The sequence below is a fragment of the Hemiscyllium ocellatum genome, chromosome 14, assembly GCF_020745735.1.
Source record: "Hemiscyllium ocellatum isolate sHemOce1 chromosome 14, sHemOce1.pat.X.cur, whole genome shotgun sequence".
In the NCBI taxonomy this organism is placed as follows: domain Eukaryota; kingdom Metazoa; phylum Chordata; class Chondrichthyes; order Orectolobiformes; family Hemiscylliidae; genus Hemiscyllium; species Hemiscyllium ocellatum.
The window spans coordinates 46,356,778-46,372,837 of record NC_083414.1 but is presented as its reverse complement, the minus strand read 5'-3'; the positions used below and the strand labels follow the sequence as shown (position 1 = coordinate 46,372,837).

At 41.7% G+C, this 16,060-nt stretch overlaps 1 protein-coding gene across 1 annotated transcript in view; it reads left to right on the top strand.

Moving 5' to 3' along the window:
- The window catches only part of eogt (EGF domain-specific O-linked N-acetylglucosamine (GlcNAc) transferase), a 65,361-nt gene extending 50,360 nt beyond the window's left edge, over positions 1 to 15,001 (top strand). The window contains exons 15-17 of the mRNA XM_060835207.1: positions 8,071 to 8,190; positions 10,783 to 10,885; positions 14,738 to 15,001. Coding sequence (XP_060691190.1) covers positions 8,071 to 8,190; positions 10,783 to 10,885; positions 14,738 to 14,884 — 370 coding nt within the window. The 3' untranslated portion in view covers positions 14,885 to 15,001. The remainder of the gene's footprint in view (positions 1 to 8,070; positions 8,191 to 10,782; positions 10,886 to 14,737) is intronic.
- Positions 15,002 to 16,060: the final 1,059 nt, after the last annotated feature.

Genomic DNA, 16,060 nt, shown 5'->3' with positions numbered 1-16,060 from the left:
GACAGTGGTGCTGAGTCCAGGAAAAAAATCAGCCGTGATCTTATTGAATCATGGAGTAGGCTGGCTGGGCCAGATGTCGAGAAAAGCACAACAGGTCAGGCAACATCCAAGGAGCAGGAGAATCTTCTGTTCCTCGGATGCTGCCTGACCTGCTGTGCTTTTTCAGCACCACACTTTTGACTCTGATCTCCAGCATCTGTAGTCCTCACTTTCTCCTGGATGGGCCAGATGGCCGACTCATGCTCCCCTGTTCCTGTTTCTTATCTAGCGGGTATTGTGCTGTGCACAACTGCCCTTGGCTGTGGGTGTGAGCAGGTACTGCCTTTTGTCAATTGCTTCACTTCTAAAACAACTTAAAACAACCCAGTACAGAAAGGCAGCTATAATCATGATTTCTTGTTGAGGCCTGATGAGCTGGAGGAGTGACAACTCTGTCACCTTCAACCTTGGGGGGCTGGACACCTATAATTGAAATAGATTAAGCAGGGCTCCTTAGCCTTGTAGCTATACCTCTGCAACATTAGGGAGAGGTTCACAATTCCTTTATATATTTCTTTGTCAAGTGAAGGTAAGCAGAGTAAAGTATTAAAATCTACATTGAATACCGTTATGCAGAATAACATAGTATTAGATTAATCAAGGAATATACTTTGTCCGATTAGAGCAAAACTAAGTCAGTCATGAAATGTTAATTCCCTACCAGTCCTAGAAATCAGATCAGTGACCCTGGTGGCATACACAGCTAACCCATGTGCTCATGTACCTTTAATGAAATTTAGCAGCTTCTCTTGTTCAGGCTGCAAATACTGAACAGATTGTATAGTGAGCACTCTCATTGGTTGGATAATTTGACTACAAATAATTTGAAAAATACTTAATCCGAAGCAAGTAACTGCATACAGCTATATAAGGGATTATGAAACTTAATCTACATTGGAGGATACCGATGCTAGATTTATACAATACCACTCCATGTATAGAAGAAATCTTCATTGCAGCATTTTGTAACCTCAGGCACTGTTCTTTCCCTTTCCCAACTGCCCTGAGCTAGTCCTCAGTTATACCAGTTTGATAATCATGACATTTACTGTTCCACATGCCTATCATAAGAGACATTGATTGAGTTCTTATAGAACAAGGCTTCTGTGACCAAATGACTTGATTCCTTCTGTGGTTATGGTCGGTAGACACATCAATACTGCGGTTCACATGGTCCTGTCGGCTGATGTCAGTTGACATCGGTTTGTCCTTATTATTTGTTTTCATATTCCTTGATTCATGTCGAGTGTTTACACCAGCCGTTCCCCCCCTCCATGGGAAAAAGTGAGGACTGCAGATGCTGGAGATCAGAGCTGAAAAATGTGTTGCTGGAAAAGCGCAGCACGTCAGGCAGCATCCAAGGAGCAGGAGAATCGACGTTTTGGGCATAAGCTTTCCTCCTCCATTCCTACATGTGCAAACATCAACGTTACCAGAAGCTTAAGAGGTCATTTTCAACGAAATGCTAAACCTGGTTTTATCAGTTGGACGTAATCATTTTCTGATCCTCTTGTATATCTGGGACAATGATCCGTGAACCTTAGTCTTGATTACTGCAACTTTCTGCAGTTCTTTTGATGATCAAATTATCTTTTACTGTTGGTATAACCTCTCCATGAGATAATGTGTATATTCACCTACTCCAACTGATAACGTATTCGTGCATTCCACCAAAGGCAGACGTAATATCCGTGTAGACATTAATTTGCTTTTCTCCCCCCTTTGGGGGGTTTGGCTACTGCTACAGATTCTGTGACCTGGCTTAAACTAGATTTTAAAACCATTACCTGGGACCAAACAAAGTTCAGGCCAGTTTTATATGAAGTGCATATTGTTTAGCCACACACAGCAATCGATTCAAATCTGCAATCTGTGTGCCTCAAGGCTCCCTGAGTTACGATGTTTCTTGGAAGTTCACCATGTCTGAATTGCTTCTTCTGTAACTTTGGCGTGGAAGACTGGAATTTAGAAATAACTCGAACTTCATCTGCAATTGTGGCAATGTGACTCAGCTTTAAAGTCACACTGTCATTCTTATTCAGTTGCTTGAATCTTTAAATCTAGGCAGATTCCCCAGTGCTGTAGCTTAATTGCATGATTTTGGATTAATTGTCACATCTCTCCAAACTGTTCAGTTGTTTTCTTTTCCCCTTTGGAATTTAAATTACCTCAAATGTTTGTTTCTGAATTCCAATTAGCAACATTTAAAATCAACGTTTCAGGCAAAAGCCCTTAATTAGGAATGATTCCTGATGAAGGGTTTTTGCGCGAAATGTCAATTTTTCTGCTCCTTGGATGCTGTCTGACCTGCTGTGCTTTTCCAGCACTACTCTCATCTTGGCTTTAATCTCCAGTATCTGCAGTCCTCACTTTCGCCTTGTCACAATATGAGACCAGGGCAGACCATGTATTATGTGACAAAATCATTCATGATTTCAAAGGAAAATTACAGATCCCCACGATCTGTTCATTCAAATGCAGAATTCATTATAAATATTTGCTAAATATTTAAAATATACCCTCCCCAATCCAAACTGTAATTCACATTTCAAATATGTATCATCTTAACGTACAGAAAAAAGTCAGTTTGTTCCATACAATCACAACATAGCACATACTCTTAAGGAAAGGAAAACAGAAAGAAATCTTGTCAAAACATTAAACAGCAAATTGCTTTACAACCATATATGAAACAGACCACAAGAGGTTAAATCATTTTCAAGGGATGTTTCCACTGGCCTCCAACCCAGACAACTCATGCTTGCTTGACCAGTCTGTTTCTTTCTGTCATTCTGGAAACAGAACAAAGAAATTGTTTCACCACACACTTACAAATTCACAGCTGGTCACTGGTGCATATTCTGTACTAGTTTCTTTGTGTCCCCTATGTTTGTAGCCCATAACCTATGGTACTGGGTCTTAATTTCATTCCAGGTTCCTCGAATCCTTCTCTTTCGGTAGAGCTGAATAAGTCTCTATTCTTCGGAAGGCAGCAACAACTTATTATCTTCTGTCTCATCAAAACCCACATCTTCACTAATCGGGAAAACAAACACGTAACACTTGCCTTTCTGTCAGTTTCACCATCCCAACAACTGCCTTTTCTAGTTTCTCAGAAATGAATAGCACTACAGATTCCTTTTCTATCATTTCCAAGCCTTGCTGTCTGTTAATGTGGTCCCATTTATCCCCAGTTGGTTGCAGAGCACAACTGATCCCTTTTTTTTGTGCTATAATTTTTCTTTGAAATCACGAATGATTTTGTCACATAATAGACGGTCTGCCCTGGTCTCATATTGTGACAAGGCGAAAGTGAGGACTGCAGAGGCTGAAGATTAGAGTCAAGATTAGAGTAGTGCTGGAAAAACACAGCAGGTCAGGCAGCATCCGAGAAGCAGGAAACTTGACATTTTGGGCAAAATCCCTTCATCAGAAATCATTGGGCTTTTGCCCGAAATGTTAATTTTCCTGTTCCTTGGATGTTGCCTGACCTGCTGTTCTTTTCAAGTACTACTCTAATCCTGACTCACTGTGACTGCAAAGTCCATTAGGTGGCATCAATATCAGCTCTCTTTATGGCTCAACTTCACCATGTGTCTGCTTCAATCATCTCTCATCCACCTCCCTCTTTTTTCCATCTGACTGAACAATATACTTTCAGGAACTCCACTTTCCCAACTTTCTGACCTGTCCTACATTTCTGCATTATTCTGTCCTTTTTGTTAATGCTATCCTTTCTGCAGTAAATTAGTCATCCTGTCAACAATGGCATGTTATCTTCCCAAGGTGAACAGCTACAATGTTTTCATTCACCTGTTTTTATGAGTGAACCCCTTCATCCACTGTTCTGCCTCACTGACAGAATTGTCCGAAATCTGTACAACCCTGATGCACACTAGAAATTCCACTGCTACCAAACAAGGCAAGTTATAATGGCCTAAACCCTCAATGTTAACGTACAATCTTCTAAGTTGCAGCAAATTAATATCAGACGCACTTCACACACGTTCATCTTCACCAACTTTCTGAATGCAGAGGCTAAACACCGACATTGACTCGCGCACAAACGAGTTTTCCATTTGTCTTTTCCACAGCATTCTCAACCACTGTCGTACTTCCAAGGCAATTTCACCTAACTTTTTCCTGACGTGCATCTGAATAAATCTCAGGGTTGGCTCTTTGAGCAACCCAACCCCATATGCCTCTCCCACTTTTGTTCTTCCTCCTCTCTCACTGCTGCTAGAGTTAAGGCTTACTTTGGAAATGCTAGGGCTAACATATCACATAATTGCCATTGCTTTAGTTAGGTCTTCCCTTTTCTCCCTATCAATATTATCCTGTCTCTTGTGGGGGTGGGAGAGGATGGCGGGATAGGTATAGGCAATCCTCCTTTATTGTTCTGGGAAGGGCTTTGCAAATAGTAAACTTCCTTGTTTCCACTGGTGGCACAGTTGTACTATTGCTCTGAAACATGAGCATGTGAGCAAGGCAGTCAAGAATGCATTGTGTCTGGTCAGTTGGTCAATGTTGCAGATAAATTACAACATGTAGGTTTTGTTGCATAGAATAACTTTACTGGTAAAATATCTATCTAGAAAACTATGTTACATCCAAAAATGGTGTGCAGTATCATTTAATATTTGAATTGAATTGAATTGAATTTATTGTCACGTGTACCGAGGCACAGTGAAAAGCTTTGTCTTGCGAGCAATACAGGCAGATCACAGAGTTAACTAGCATAGGTAAGTAAGTAAGTAAATAAACAGCGGCAAAACCAAACACAGGTGCAGGCGAATGCTGAGAGTTTATTAGTCCATTCTGTATTCTAATGACAGTATGGTAGAAACTGTTTTGAAACTGGCTGGTGCGAGTGTTCAGACTTCTGTACCTTCTCCCCAGTGGTAGAGGTTGTAGAAAAGCATTGCCAGGGTGGGATAGATCTTTGAGAATGTTGGCGGCCTTTCCTAGACAGCAGTTCTGGTAGATGGATTCTGTAGATGGGAGATTGGCCTTTGTAATTGTCCAGGCTGAGTTCATCACTCTCTATAACAGTCTCCGATCTTGAATTGTACAGTTGCCATACCATGTAGTGATGCATCCAGACAAAATGCTCTTGATGGCACACCTTTAAAAGTTGGTAAGGGTATTCGCCGTCATTCCAAATTTCCTCAGTTGCCTGAAGAAGAGATGTGGTGAGTCTTTGTAATCAGCGCGTCCACATGAAGAGTCCAAGCTTGTTATTGATGACCATTCCCAGGAGCTTGACACTCTCCACTCGTTCCACCTGTGTGCTGTTAATGTTTTGGGGGGCATGAGTAACATCCCGCCAAAAGTCAATAATGAGTTCCTTGGTTTTGCCGGCATTGAGAGCTAGGTTGTTCTCAGTGCACCATTTTTCCAGGTCATCCGTTTGTAGTCTGTTTCGTCGCCATCTGAGATTTGTCTGACTATGGTGGTGTCATCAGCAAATTTATCAGTGGCATTTAGCGACATAGTCATGAATATGCAGCGAGTACAGTAGGGGGCTGAGTACGCACCCCTGGGGGGGGGGGCTCCAGAGTTGAGGATGAAATATTGTACCCAGTCTTTCCTGACTGTGGCCTGTGGTTCAGGAAACTGAGGATCCAGTTGCAGAGAGTGGGGCTTAGTCCGAGATCACTAAGTTTAATAATCAGTCTCCAGGGGATAAAAGTGTTGAAGGCTGAACTGTAGTCAATGAGTAGGATTCTTAAGGGCTCATGCCCAAAGCGTTGACTCTCCTGCTCCTTGGATGCTGCCTGACCTGCTGCGCTTTTCCAGCAACACATTTTCAGCTCTGATCTCCAGCATCTGCAGTCCTCACTTTCTCCTAGCTGTTCTTGGTGTCAAGATATTCTATAAAAGAGTGAAGGGCAAGTGATATGGCATCTGACATGGATCTGTTGGTCCGATAGGCAAATTGGAGTAGGTCAAGAGTAGTGGGGAGACTGAAGTTGATTCATGCAATGACCAGCCTTTCAAAGCACTTCATGATCACTGAAGTAAGGGCGGTAGTCTTTGAGACGTGCTGCATGAGCCTTCGACACAGGGATGATGTTGGGCCTCTTGAAATGGGCAGGACAGCGGGAGGGGTTGAAGATGTCCAAGAAGACCTTTGCCAGTTGGTCTGCACTTGCTCTGAGTGCACGGCCTGGTACTCCGTCTCGTCCCATCGCTTTCCTTGGATTCACACGAAGGAAACCTGATCTGATCTCTGATGCAGTGACTGTTAGGATAGATTCGTCAGGACTTATTGGAATAGGTGTTACCTGTCCGCCAAAGTTCTGCTCAAAGCAAGCATAGAAGGCGTTGAGATGATCTGGGAGGGATGTGTCATTGTCTGCTATCTTGCACTGTCACCTTTTAGAAGCTGTGATGTCATTCAGTCCTTGCCATAGTCGCCGGGTGTCTGTCTGGGTCTCTAGTTTGGATCAGTATTGGTCCTAAGCTGTCTTAATGGCTCTATGAAGGTCATACTTGGATTCCTTATATTTGAGTGGGTCTCCTAATCTGAAGGCCTCACACCTGGTTTTTAGCAGGTTCTGTACATCCTGATTGATCCAGGGTTTCCTGTTGGGGAATACCCAGATTGATTTCCTCAGTATACAGTCCTCCACACACTTGCTGATAAAGTTTGTGACAGTGGTGGTGTACCCGTCCAAGGTACCTGCGGACTGTTTGACCATGGTCCAATCAGCCGATTCCAGACAGCACCAGAGTTGATCCTCTGCCTCCTCTGACCAGCACTGGACTTGTGTCCACGAAGGGGTCTCCTGCTTGAGTTTTTGCCTGCAAACTGGGAGAAAAAAATAGGGCATTGTGGTCAGAGTTTCTGAAATGAGGGCAGGGGATGGAGTGGTAGGCATCTTTCACAGTGGTGTAGCAGTGGTCTAAAATGTTCGGGCCCTGGTGGGGCCGGTAATGTTCTGGTGGCCTTTGGGCAACACCTTCATAGGTGACTTTAATCAAGCCAATCTAGTTACAATAAACAGGGCCTCAGGGTGTTCGTGGTGCAGTACAGCACATCCAGAGCTTCCTCAACCCTTGCTTGTGGCGGTATGTGCACAGCAGTTAGTATAGCAGTGGTAAATTCCCATGGTAGTTAGAAGGGGGCGACATTTGATGGCGAGGAATTCAAGGTTTGGGGAGCAATGGCTGCCCAGGGTTGCAATGTCCATGCACCACATTGTATTTTCAAAATTTATTGTTTGCATAATTTAAAAGAGCCAATTTTAAAAGTTGCAATGTATTAAAAAACTATTCCATACCTTGTTTTGTAAAATCAACTTGTTGAATTAAAAAAAAATACAACATGAAATTGCCACAGAGCAATAAATTGTTTGGAGTGTATTGTGACAGCTGTTTATGATTACAGCATCAAATTGTATTGCATTTTATTTCATTGTATTATACTTTATGATTTCATCCTTCAAAAAAGTCTTGCAATGCTAACTGTCCAGAAATCATGATTAGTTTTTCAATCAGAATCTCAGATAAAATGTGTAATGTTTTCTTTAGACTAACTTGACTTTGCAAGTGCAATTTCACACCAAATATTGTATCTTCTTTATCATTCCATTCACCTTTAATCTTTTGAACAAGCATGCACCCTGAAAAATTTGAAAGTATATTGAAATTATTGAACAAGACACTGACCTAAGTACTTGTTTCACACAAGCCCAAGCAAAATCAGAACGGTAAATTGCTTTGAAGCTAAATGGTAAACCATTATAGAAAATGTGCTGAATAACATCCATAGCTTACTTTATGATGTTTAAAATTAAATTTGCAAAGACTTTCATATTGACTAGTAATGGGTAGTATCTGACGATTTAACTACTAAAATTACACAAATGATTTTTTTTGTGTCAAGTAGTATCTAAATCTTTTCATTGCCTCACTGCATCAAGAAAAGGTGAAAGATTGTGAGATGGTGAAACAGACTAAATGGTCTTTTAGTTGCCACTGTTAATTAAAATGTAGTCTTTACATCACATCTTTTGTTTCTCTCAGGGACATCAGGTTTCTGGAGCAACTAAAAATAACACACAATTCAGACATTTTTATCTCCATACATGGAGCTGGACTGACTCATCTGCTTTTTCTACCAGACTGGGCTGTCGTTTTTGAATTGTATGTATTTCATTTTTGAAAATATATCCTTTTAAACATTTATGCTGCAGTCAAATTTTGGTGTGTTTTTATAGTCTGTATAATTTACGTTGTGTGCTACTTTTTAAACTGGCTGTACCAACCTCCTATTGATGTAAGTGTTTAAAAATTGAACTGTTTTAAAGAATTATAGTAAAGCAGGTGAGTGATATATTACACAGTCAGATTAGGTTTTCCCAGTCTTGGATATCTGTCAGGTGTTAACTGCAACTGTCATTTCACATTATAACAAGAAAAAACTCCTTTCCTGTCTTTTTTGTGCCTTCCTTGAACACATTGATGTTTGTTGCCATGTATCTGAGTACCAGCAGCTCTTCTCACCTCGTGCGTACTTCAGGCATGTACTTATACAAGAGGTGTCCAAGCTTTTTGTTATGCTATTCTCATTAACGCATACCATGGAACCTTGGGATCTACATTTAATGTTTAAATTTGTGTGACCATTAATTAGACATACCTACTGCAGATAGTAACAGTTTGTGGTGTTCAGATTCATCATGTAAATATAAGTAACAAAAATTTCAGAACTTCCAGGACCATAGAACTAAATAAAACAAATTGACAATGAACTCACCTGGGCCTGGCAGTTAATAGCCGAATTTTATTTAACCGTATGTTGCCTGGCAATTAAGCATGAACTTACAAATGAGAACATTTTCCTGCATGTTACAGCTGATGATAGGGACCAAAAGCAAAGGCTTTCCTATGACCAATTCAATACTCTGGTAGCATCCTAACTGCAATCTTCATTGAGCTCATTAAACTCAGCAGAGATCAGGCATTGACCCTGACATCCACTTACTTTTGCTCACTGAGTATAATAACATTTGGTCATTTATTTCAAATAGAAACTTGCATTGAAGAATTTTGGTCTACATTTGCAAAAGATGTATCTGTATAAAAATTGTACACAGAGGTACAAAAGACTTCCCTGTAGTAGGCAAGAAAATTAGGAGTGCAACTGTCATTTCTATGGTACCTACAATGTGCCCAAAAATAGTATTTGCCATTGACCTGAGAAATGATTCCCTTCTTGTTTTCCATCTGCCATACATAAATATGAATGGGATAAGTAAACCAAAAATATAAACTAAAGCAGTAGTGTGTATTTCAAGTTCAAAAATTGCAATATGATGATCAGTGATTATCATTTTTTTGTTGGGGGATTTTTTTTGTGTGAAGGAATAGTTCCAACATTTTTATTCTATGCCTTTTTACTATGTAAATGCTATTTAGAATAATGCTGAACATCTGCAATCAAACCATGTGGAACAGTGTTGTGGATTTTCTTTCTTGATCAGTAGACTGTAACACATGCATAACAGTAAATATGTGGCACGTTGCCAAAGTTTCAGTTTGAGCGGCTTGATTACCTTTAGGTGGTGGACTCAAGTCACACAGTAGGTCTTGGGCACCAAGTCTTGGTTAATATTTCATGCAGTGCAGCAGGAGTGCTGCATTTTCAAGGTACTATCTAAGGAGGAGCTATTTAAACCAAGACTTTGTCTTTGTTTTTAATTCACTTGCGGGACATAGACATTACTGGGTGGCCGGCCAACATTTTTATTACCCGACCCTAGTTGTCTATGAGAAGGTGGTGATGAGCTGCTTTCTTCAACCATGATAGTCAATGTGCTGTTGGTTAACCCACAATGCAGTTAGGAAGGGAATTCCAGAAGTTTGACCCAGCAACAATGAAAGAAAGGCGATATATTTCCAAGTCAGGATGCTAAGTGGCTTGGAGGGGAACTTACAGGTGGTGGGGTTCCCATATATCTACTTCCCTTGTCCTTCTAGATGGTCGTGGTTGTGGATTTGAAAGGTGCTGTCTCAGGATCTTTGGTGAATTTCTGCGGTGTATTCTGTACATGGTGCACGCTACTGCTACTGAGCATTGGTGGTGGAGAGAGTGGATGCTTGGGGATATGGTGCCAATCAAGTGGGCTGCTTTGCCCTGGATGGTGTCAAGCTGCTTGAATATTGTTAGAGCTGCACCCATTGAGGCAAGTGATGTGTATTCCATCACAGTCCTGACTTGTGCCTTGTAGCTGGTGGAGAGCCTTTGAGTGTGCTTTGAGGAGTCAGGAGGTGAGTTACTCACCATGGTATTACAGCCTCTGACCTTTTTGTTGCCTGTTCCTAGTAGCCCTTGAGAAGGTGTTGGTGAGCTGCTTTCTTGAACCTTTGCAGTCCAAATGCTGTGGGTTAACCCACAATGTTGTTAGGGAGGGAATTCCAGGATTTTGACCCAGCAGTATATTTCCAAATCAGAATGGTGAGTGGCTTGTAGCCACTGTGTTTATGTGACAAGTCCAATTGAGTTTCTGCCTATTCTGGCATGACAAATGGATGCTTTAAAAAAAAAGTCACCCAATTAGAGTTCATTGATATGCTGACCAATGTTCCTCCCTCAATAATCACCAAAAATAATCTCACGACACGGGATCTAACTACCTTTATGACTGCAATGTGACTGCACTTGAAAGTGTATAAATTGATTACGAAACACTTTTGAGATTCGATTGTGTTACATTAATGCAAATTATTTTTTAGATATAACTGCGAAGATGAACGCTGCTATTTTGATTTGGCTCGACTCCGAGGAGTTAATTATATGACTTGGGAAAAAAGCGACAAAGTAATATCTCAGGATAAGGTTGGTATTAATTTACTTGTTATTTGTGGTATATGGCCAAGGCTTCAAATTATATTCAATAAATTGACCTCATGAGACCATGGTGGCTTATAGCGCCAGGGGCCCGGGTTCAGTTTCCGCTTCGGGCAACTGTCATTGTGGAGTTTGCACGTTCTCCCCGTGTCTACCTGGGTTTCCTCTGGGTGCTCCGGTTTCCTCCCACAGTCCAAAGATGTGCAGGTCAGGTGAATTGGCCATGCTAAATTGCCCGTAGTGTTAGATGGATTAGTCAGGGGTAAATATAGGAGGGTGGGTTTCTGTTCGGAGGGTCGGTGTGGACTTGTTGGGCCGAAGGGCCTGTTTCCACACTGTAGGTAATCTAATCTAATATACTATAAAACAGAAATAAATAAATAATCTTCACTAAATTTATCAACTAAATTCATAGTGAACCAAAGAGACAAACCCTGCTACTTTTCTATATGGGACAGTTAAGAAAATAAATGAACTGAAGTTTTCCCATTTCAAGCTGGTGTTTTGTCAAGTGAGATATGTGGCTTCTGGTCCAATGTGGCTCAATGATTTTTTTTCTCATGCAATCTTATGATCTTTACGGCATTAATTATGCATCTGGGCTCCACTGTATCTATATCATGGAAGCACACTGCAAGAATTGCTCACCACTGTTGGGACCTTCTAAATGTTCACACAGCTGGCACTATAATTTTAATCCCAGCTGCACAGCACTGCAGGTAATGCAAGCCAGCATCTGGTCCTCACACTATTTTGCTCGACAATTATAACTGACAATATAGCCCAGAAAGGGAAGCTGGTACCCTGGTTTGTCCACAAGGACCTGGGGAGGTGTTGCTGGACAGAGTGGTAGAGGTTGGTAGTGCTTTATCCTGTTGCCTGAAAAAGGAGACCATGCTGGCAGACTCAGTTAGCCTGGACTGAGATAGCAGCCTTGGGCAATATGAGTAAGAACAAACATAAAGCTGAACAGAATAAAGGCTCATGATCATCTCCGCACCACAAGGATAAGTGCCACCATCTTCTCTTTGATAATTTACATTCATGTAGCCACCTCTTACCATAACTCTGCTATTGCACACACATTTCACTAAGTATCTTGGATTACAACACTCACTAATGCATATAGTTCAACAGCTCTCACTCATTCCATCCTGATGACAAGCAATATCTTACACCTCCTATTCTGTGTGAGAGCATTTTGTATCATTATGCAGTTGTCTTTGGATTGAAGATACACCTGTGAGTGACTTACAGGCCCTCCTGAGTTGCAGGATGATTTCCCACCTGCCTTTCAGCCACTCCACATTCCCATTTTACCCTTCTTAATGTCTACAGTTTAGACCCAAAGCCCTTGGCTTTGCAGATTGCCATGCACTTTTGGAGCTACAGTGAGGCCAGAGTGACAATGATCTTTGAAATCTCATCTCTCCCCACACCTTTGGGACCTCCTATACTTCGATATTACACTCTTCCATTTTGAATTGCCTCCTTTTACTGTGATCATTCCCTCAGCAATCCAGTCCAAAGAACTCCATTTCAAGATTCAAGTTTCTCACTCCACCCCTCCCAACCCCATCAATAAGCCCATGACCAGTATTACGCTACGTGCCCCAGCTACCCCCTCAAGACTGACTTGATAGGACAGCTCCAACTGAAAATAGCTCAGCCCTCAGACTCCTATCTTCACAATACCCAGTCTGCAGTATATGTATTTCCCAGACTGGTTACACTTAGTTTGCAGGACTTATCATGGCTCAGACCTCAGACTACAAGGTCATGGTTCCCCGGACTGTGGGAGGACCAAACACATGACTGGACTGGAATCGGATGAGCCCCCTGACTGACTGTAGTCCCTCTCAAATCCTATTTGACTTCCAGACATGATAATTTGCTTGGAATGCAGACAGTGTGTTTGCCACGCGAGCTGTTGACACATGCTGTAGGTATGAAATTGAAGTAGAGATCAGAGTTTAGATCAGAGTGGTGCTGGAAAAGCACAGCAGGTCAGGCAGCATCCGAGGAGCAGGAAAATTGATGTTTCGGGCACAAGCCCTTCATCAGGAATAGAGGCAGGGAGCCTCCAGGGTGGAGAGATATATGGAGGGGGGGGGGGTGTGGGGGGGTGTGTGGCTGGGGAGAAGGTAGCAAAGAGTACGATAGGTGGAGGGAGCTGGGGATGGAGGTGATAGGTCAGAGGGGAGGGTGGAGTGGATAGGTGGGAAGGGAGATTGGTGGGTAGGCTAGGTCATGAGGACAGTACTGAGCTGGAAGGTTGGAACTGAGGTAAGGGGGGTGGGGGGGGAGAGGGGAAATGAGGAAACTGGTAAAGTCCACATTGATGCCCTGGGGTTGAAGTGTTCCGAGGCGGAAGATGAGGCGTTCTTCCTCCAGGCGTCGGGTGGTGATGGAGCGGCAGTGGAGGAGGCCCAGGACCTGTACCTCGGCGGAGGGGGAGTTGAAATGTTGGGCCACAGGGCGGTGTGGTTGATTGGTGCAGGTGTCCCGGAGTTGTTCCCTGAAGTGCTCTGCATGGAGGCATCCAGTCTCCCTAATGTAGAGGAGACCGCATCGGGAGCAACGGATACAATAAATTACATTGGTGGATGTGCAGGTGAAACTTTGATGGATGTGGAAGGCTCCTTTGAGGCCTTGGATAGAGGTGAGGGAGGAGGTATGGGCACAGGTTTTGCAGTTCCTGCGGTGGCAGGGAAGGGTGCCAAGATGGGAGGGTGGGTTGTTGGGGGGCATGGACCTGACCAGGGCGTCACGGACTACCTGAAATTGAAGTAGCATAGCGCCACATAGAAATGTGTCAAATTTGTTGACTGTTCAGTGCTTTGCAATGTGACCAGCTGCCTGCCACTCCCTGTGGGTTAAAAAGCAACATATGACATCAAGCCTGGCAGCCTGCAATTGAGCACAAAATGAATGAGTGTAAGAAAATTAAGCTAAAAAAAATCATAAGATATCTCCTGTTTTGATGCATGAGATGTGTCCCTGTGCACGTGAGTTTGGCTGTCCCTGACATCTAAAGTGAAGTTCTAATGGTCTGAAGTGGTTTGAGAATTGAATCAAGAGTAGGCTTAATGATGTGGTGATTTGGCTGTCCAAGTGTCCATGGTGCGTGCAAGGATGCTCTGTTGGGCAATGTTTTGTACGATGGCAGGGACTGGCAATTGACAAGCTACAGCCTATTCTGGTTTACAAGTTGGGAATTTGTGACATATAGTTTCTCAGGGAAAGAGAGGAAAATTGGAAATTGCATATAAATGTAGCGACTTGGACATATAAGGAAATGCAAATTCATGAAAATAAGCTAGTTGCTGCTCAATAGCAAGATTCTGGAATCGACATTTAAGCCTTATGGGTAAAATGGAAACTGGTTACTGATGTTGAGATTTTTTTTTCATTCTCACAGTTTTTTTCAACTTTTTTTCTATAGCTCCAGCAAGGGGAATTTTCTACACTATTTTATTATACTATTGAAACAAACCAGTGTCAGTTTACAGGAAACAATGTCTCTAACTGTGCACAAGAGAAAATATTCTCTATTAATCTTTTCTCACCTCCCAAATTGATTGGATGGCTGTTGCCATCTTTCTTCGTCTGTTCAACTGGAATAACCACATGATTGCATGAGGCAAAACCTGCTGAAGAGATCTTTTGAAGTGTTCCACTCTATCACAGTATACAGGGAGTAAAAAGTGACGATAAATTATTGTCATTGTCTGATATCTAAAGTGAAGAAGGTCGTTGTCTCGATAATTGCACAACTTGAATTTCAATTTTTTTTAATTTCATAATTTGTTACCTTTCTTTCCAATTTCATTCATTTAGGGTCATCACCCAACCCTTGGAGATCATCCTAAGTTTACCAACTACTCCTTTGACGTAACTGAATTTATGCGTCTTGTGATGTCTGCGGCACAGAAAGTAATACAGCATCCAAAATGGCCGTTTACACAATATCATGATGAGCTATGACAATATGTACTTGTATAAGTTGAATTTATAAATGTATCAAAAGATTACTGTTGAATCAATCACTGTTTTTAAACACTTGTGCAAGTGCAAATAAGATTGCTTTTTTTTTAACTATCAGATATAGCATATTAAATGAACCACTCTTGAAATAGAGATTCAGGTGTATATTTTTTAAACTTGTTTTTGTGTCTTGTGTGTCACTAGAAAGGCAGGTAATTCTTACACATTCATGGTAACCCTTGAGAAGATGGTGTTGAGCTGTTTAATGTCTGCAGGGGCATAGGGACATCCAAGCAAGTGGTGAGTGTTCCATCACAATCTGGATTTGTGCATTATAGATGGTAGACATGCTTTAGGAGACAGGAGGTGGCTTACTCACTGCAGAATTCCTAATCTCTGACTGCCTTTTTAGCCACTTAATTATATGGCTGGTCCAGTTCAGTTGTTAGTCAATGGTAACCCCCAGTGAAGAATTCAGTGATCGAAACAACAACATAAGAACTAGGAGAAGGAATAGACATTTCAGCCCCTTGAGTTTGCTCTACCATTCAAAACAATTATTACTGATCACATCTCAGCTTTAATTTCACTTCCCTTTTCACTTTCCATCATGCTTTAACCCATGACTAATTAAATATTTATCTCCTCAAATTTATTCAGTGTCCTGATGTCCACCGAATTCTACCACTCTGATGCACAGATTCATGACCATTTGAAAGAAGCAATTCCTCCACATTTCTGTTTTAAGTCTATTCTCCTTAGTCTAAAATTGTGACCTCTTGTCCCAGATGGCTCCACAAGGGGAAACATCCACTCCACATTAACTTTGTAAATCCTCTTTAACATCTTACATGCTCAAACTTCCTCTCATCCATTTAAGGTCTAGTGAATATAGGTCTAAATCACTCACTCTCTCCTCATAAAACAAGCCTTTCATCTCTAGAATTAATCCAGTTAACCATCTCTGAGCTGCCTCCCTTAATTACATTAGAATTACATTCCTCCTCAAGTAAAGGGACCAGAACTGTATGCAGTACTCCAGATGTGGCTCACCAATACCTTTTATAATTACAACACTGCTGTACTTTTATATTCTATTTCTTTAGCAATAAATGCCAAAATACAGTCCTCCACCTGTATTTGAATTAGCATTTTGCGAATCCACAGGGATCTTTA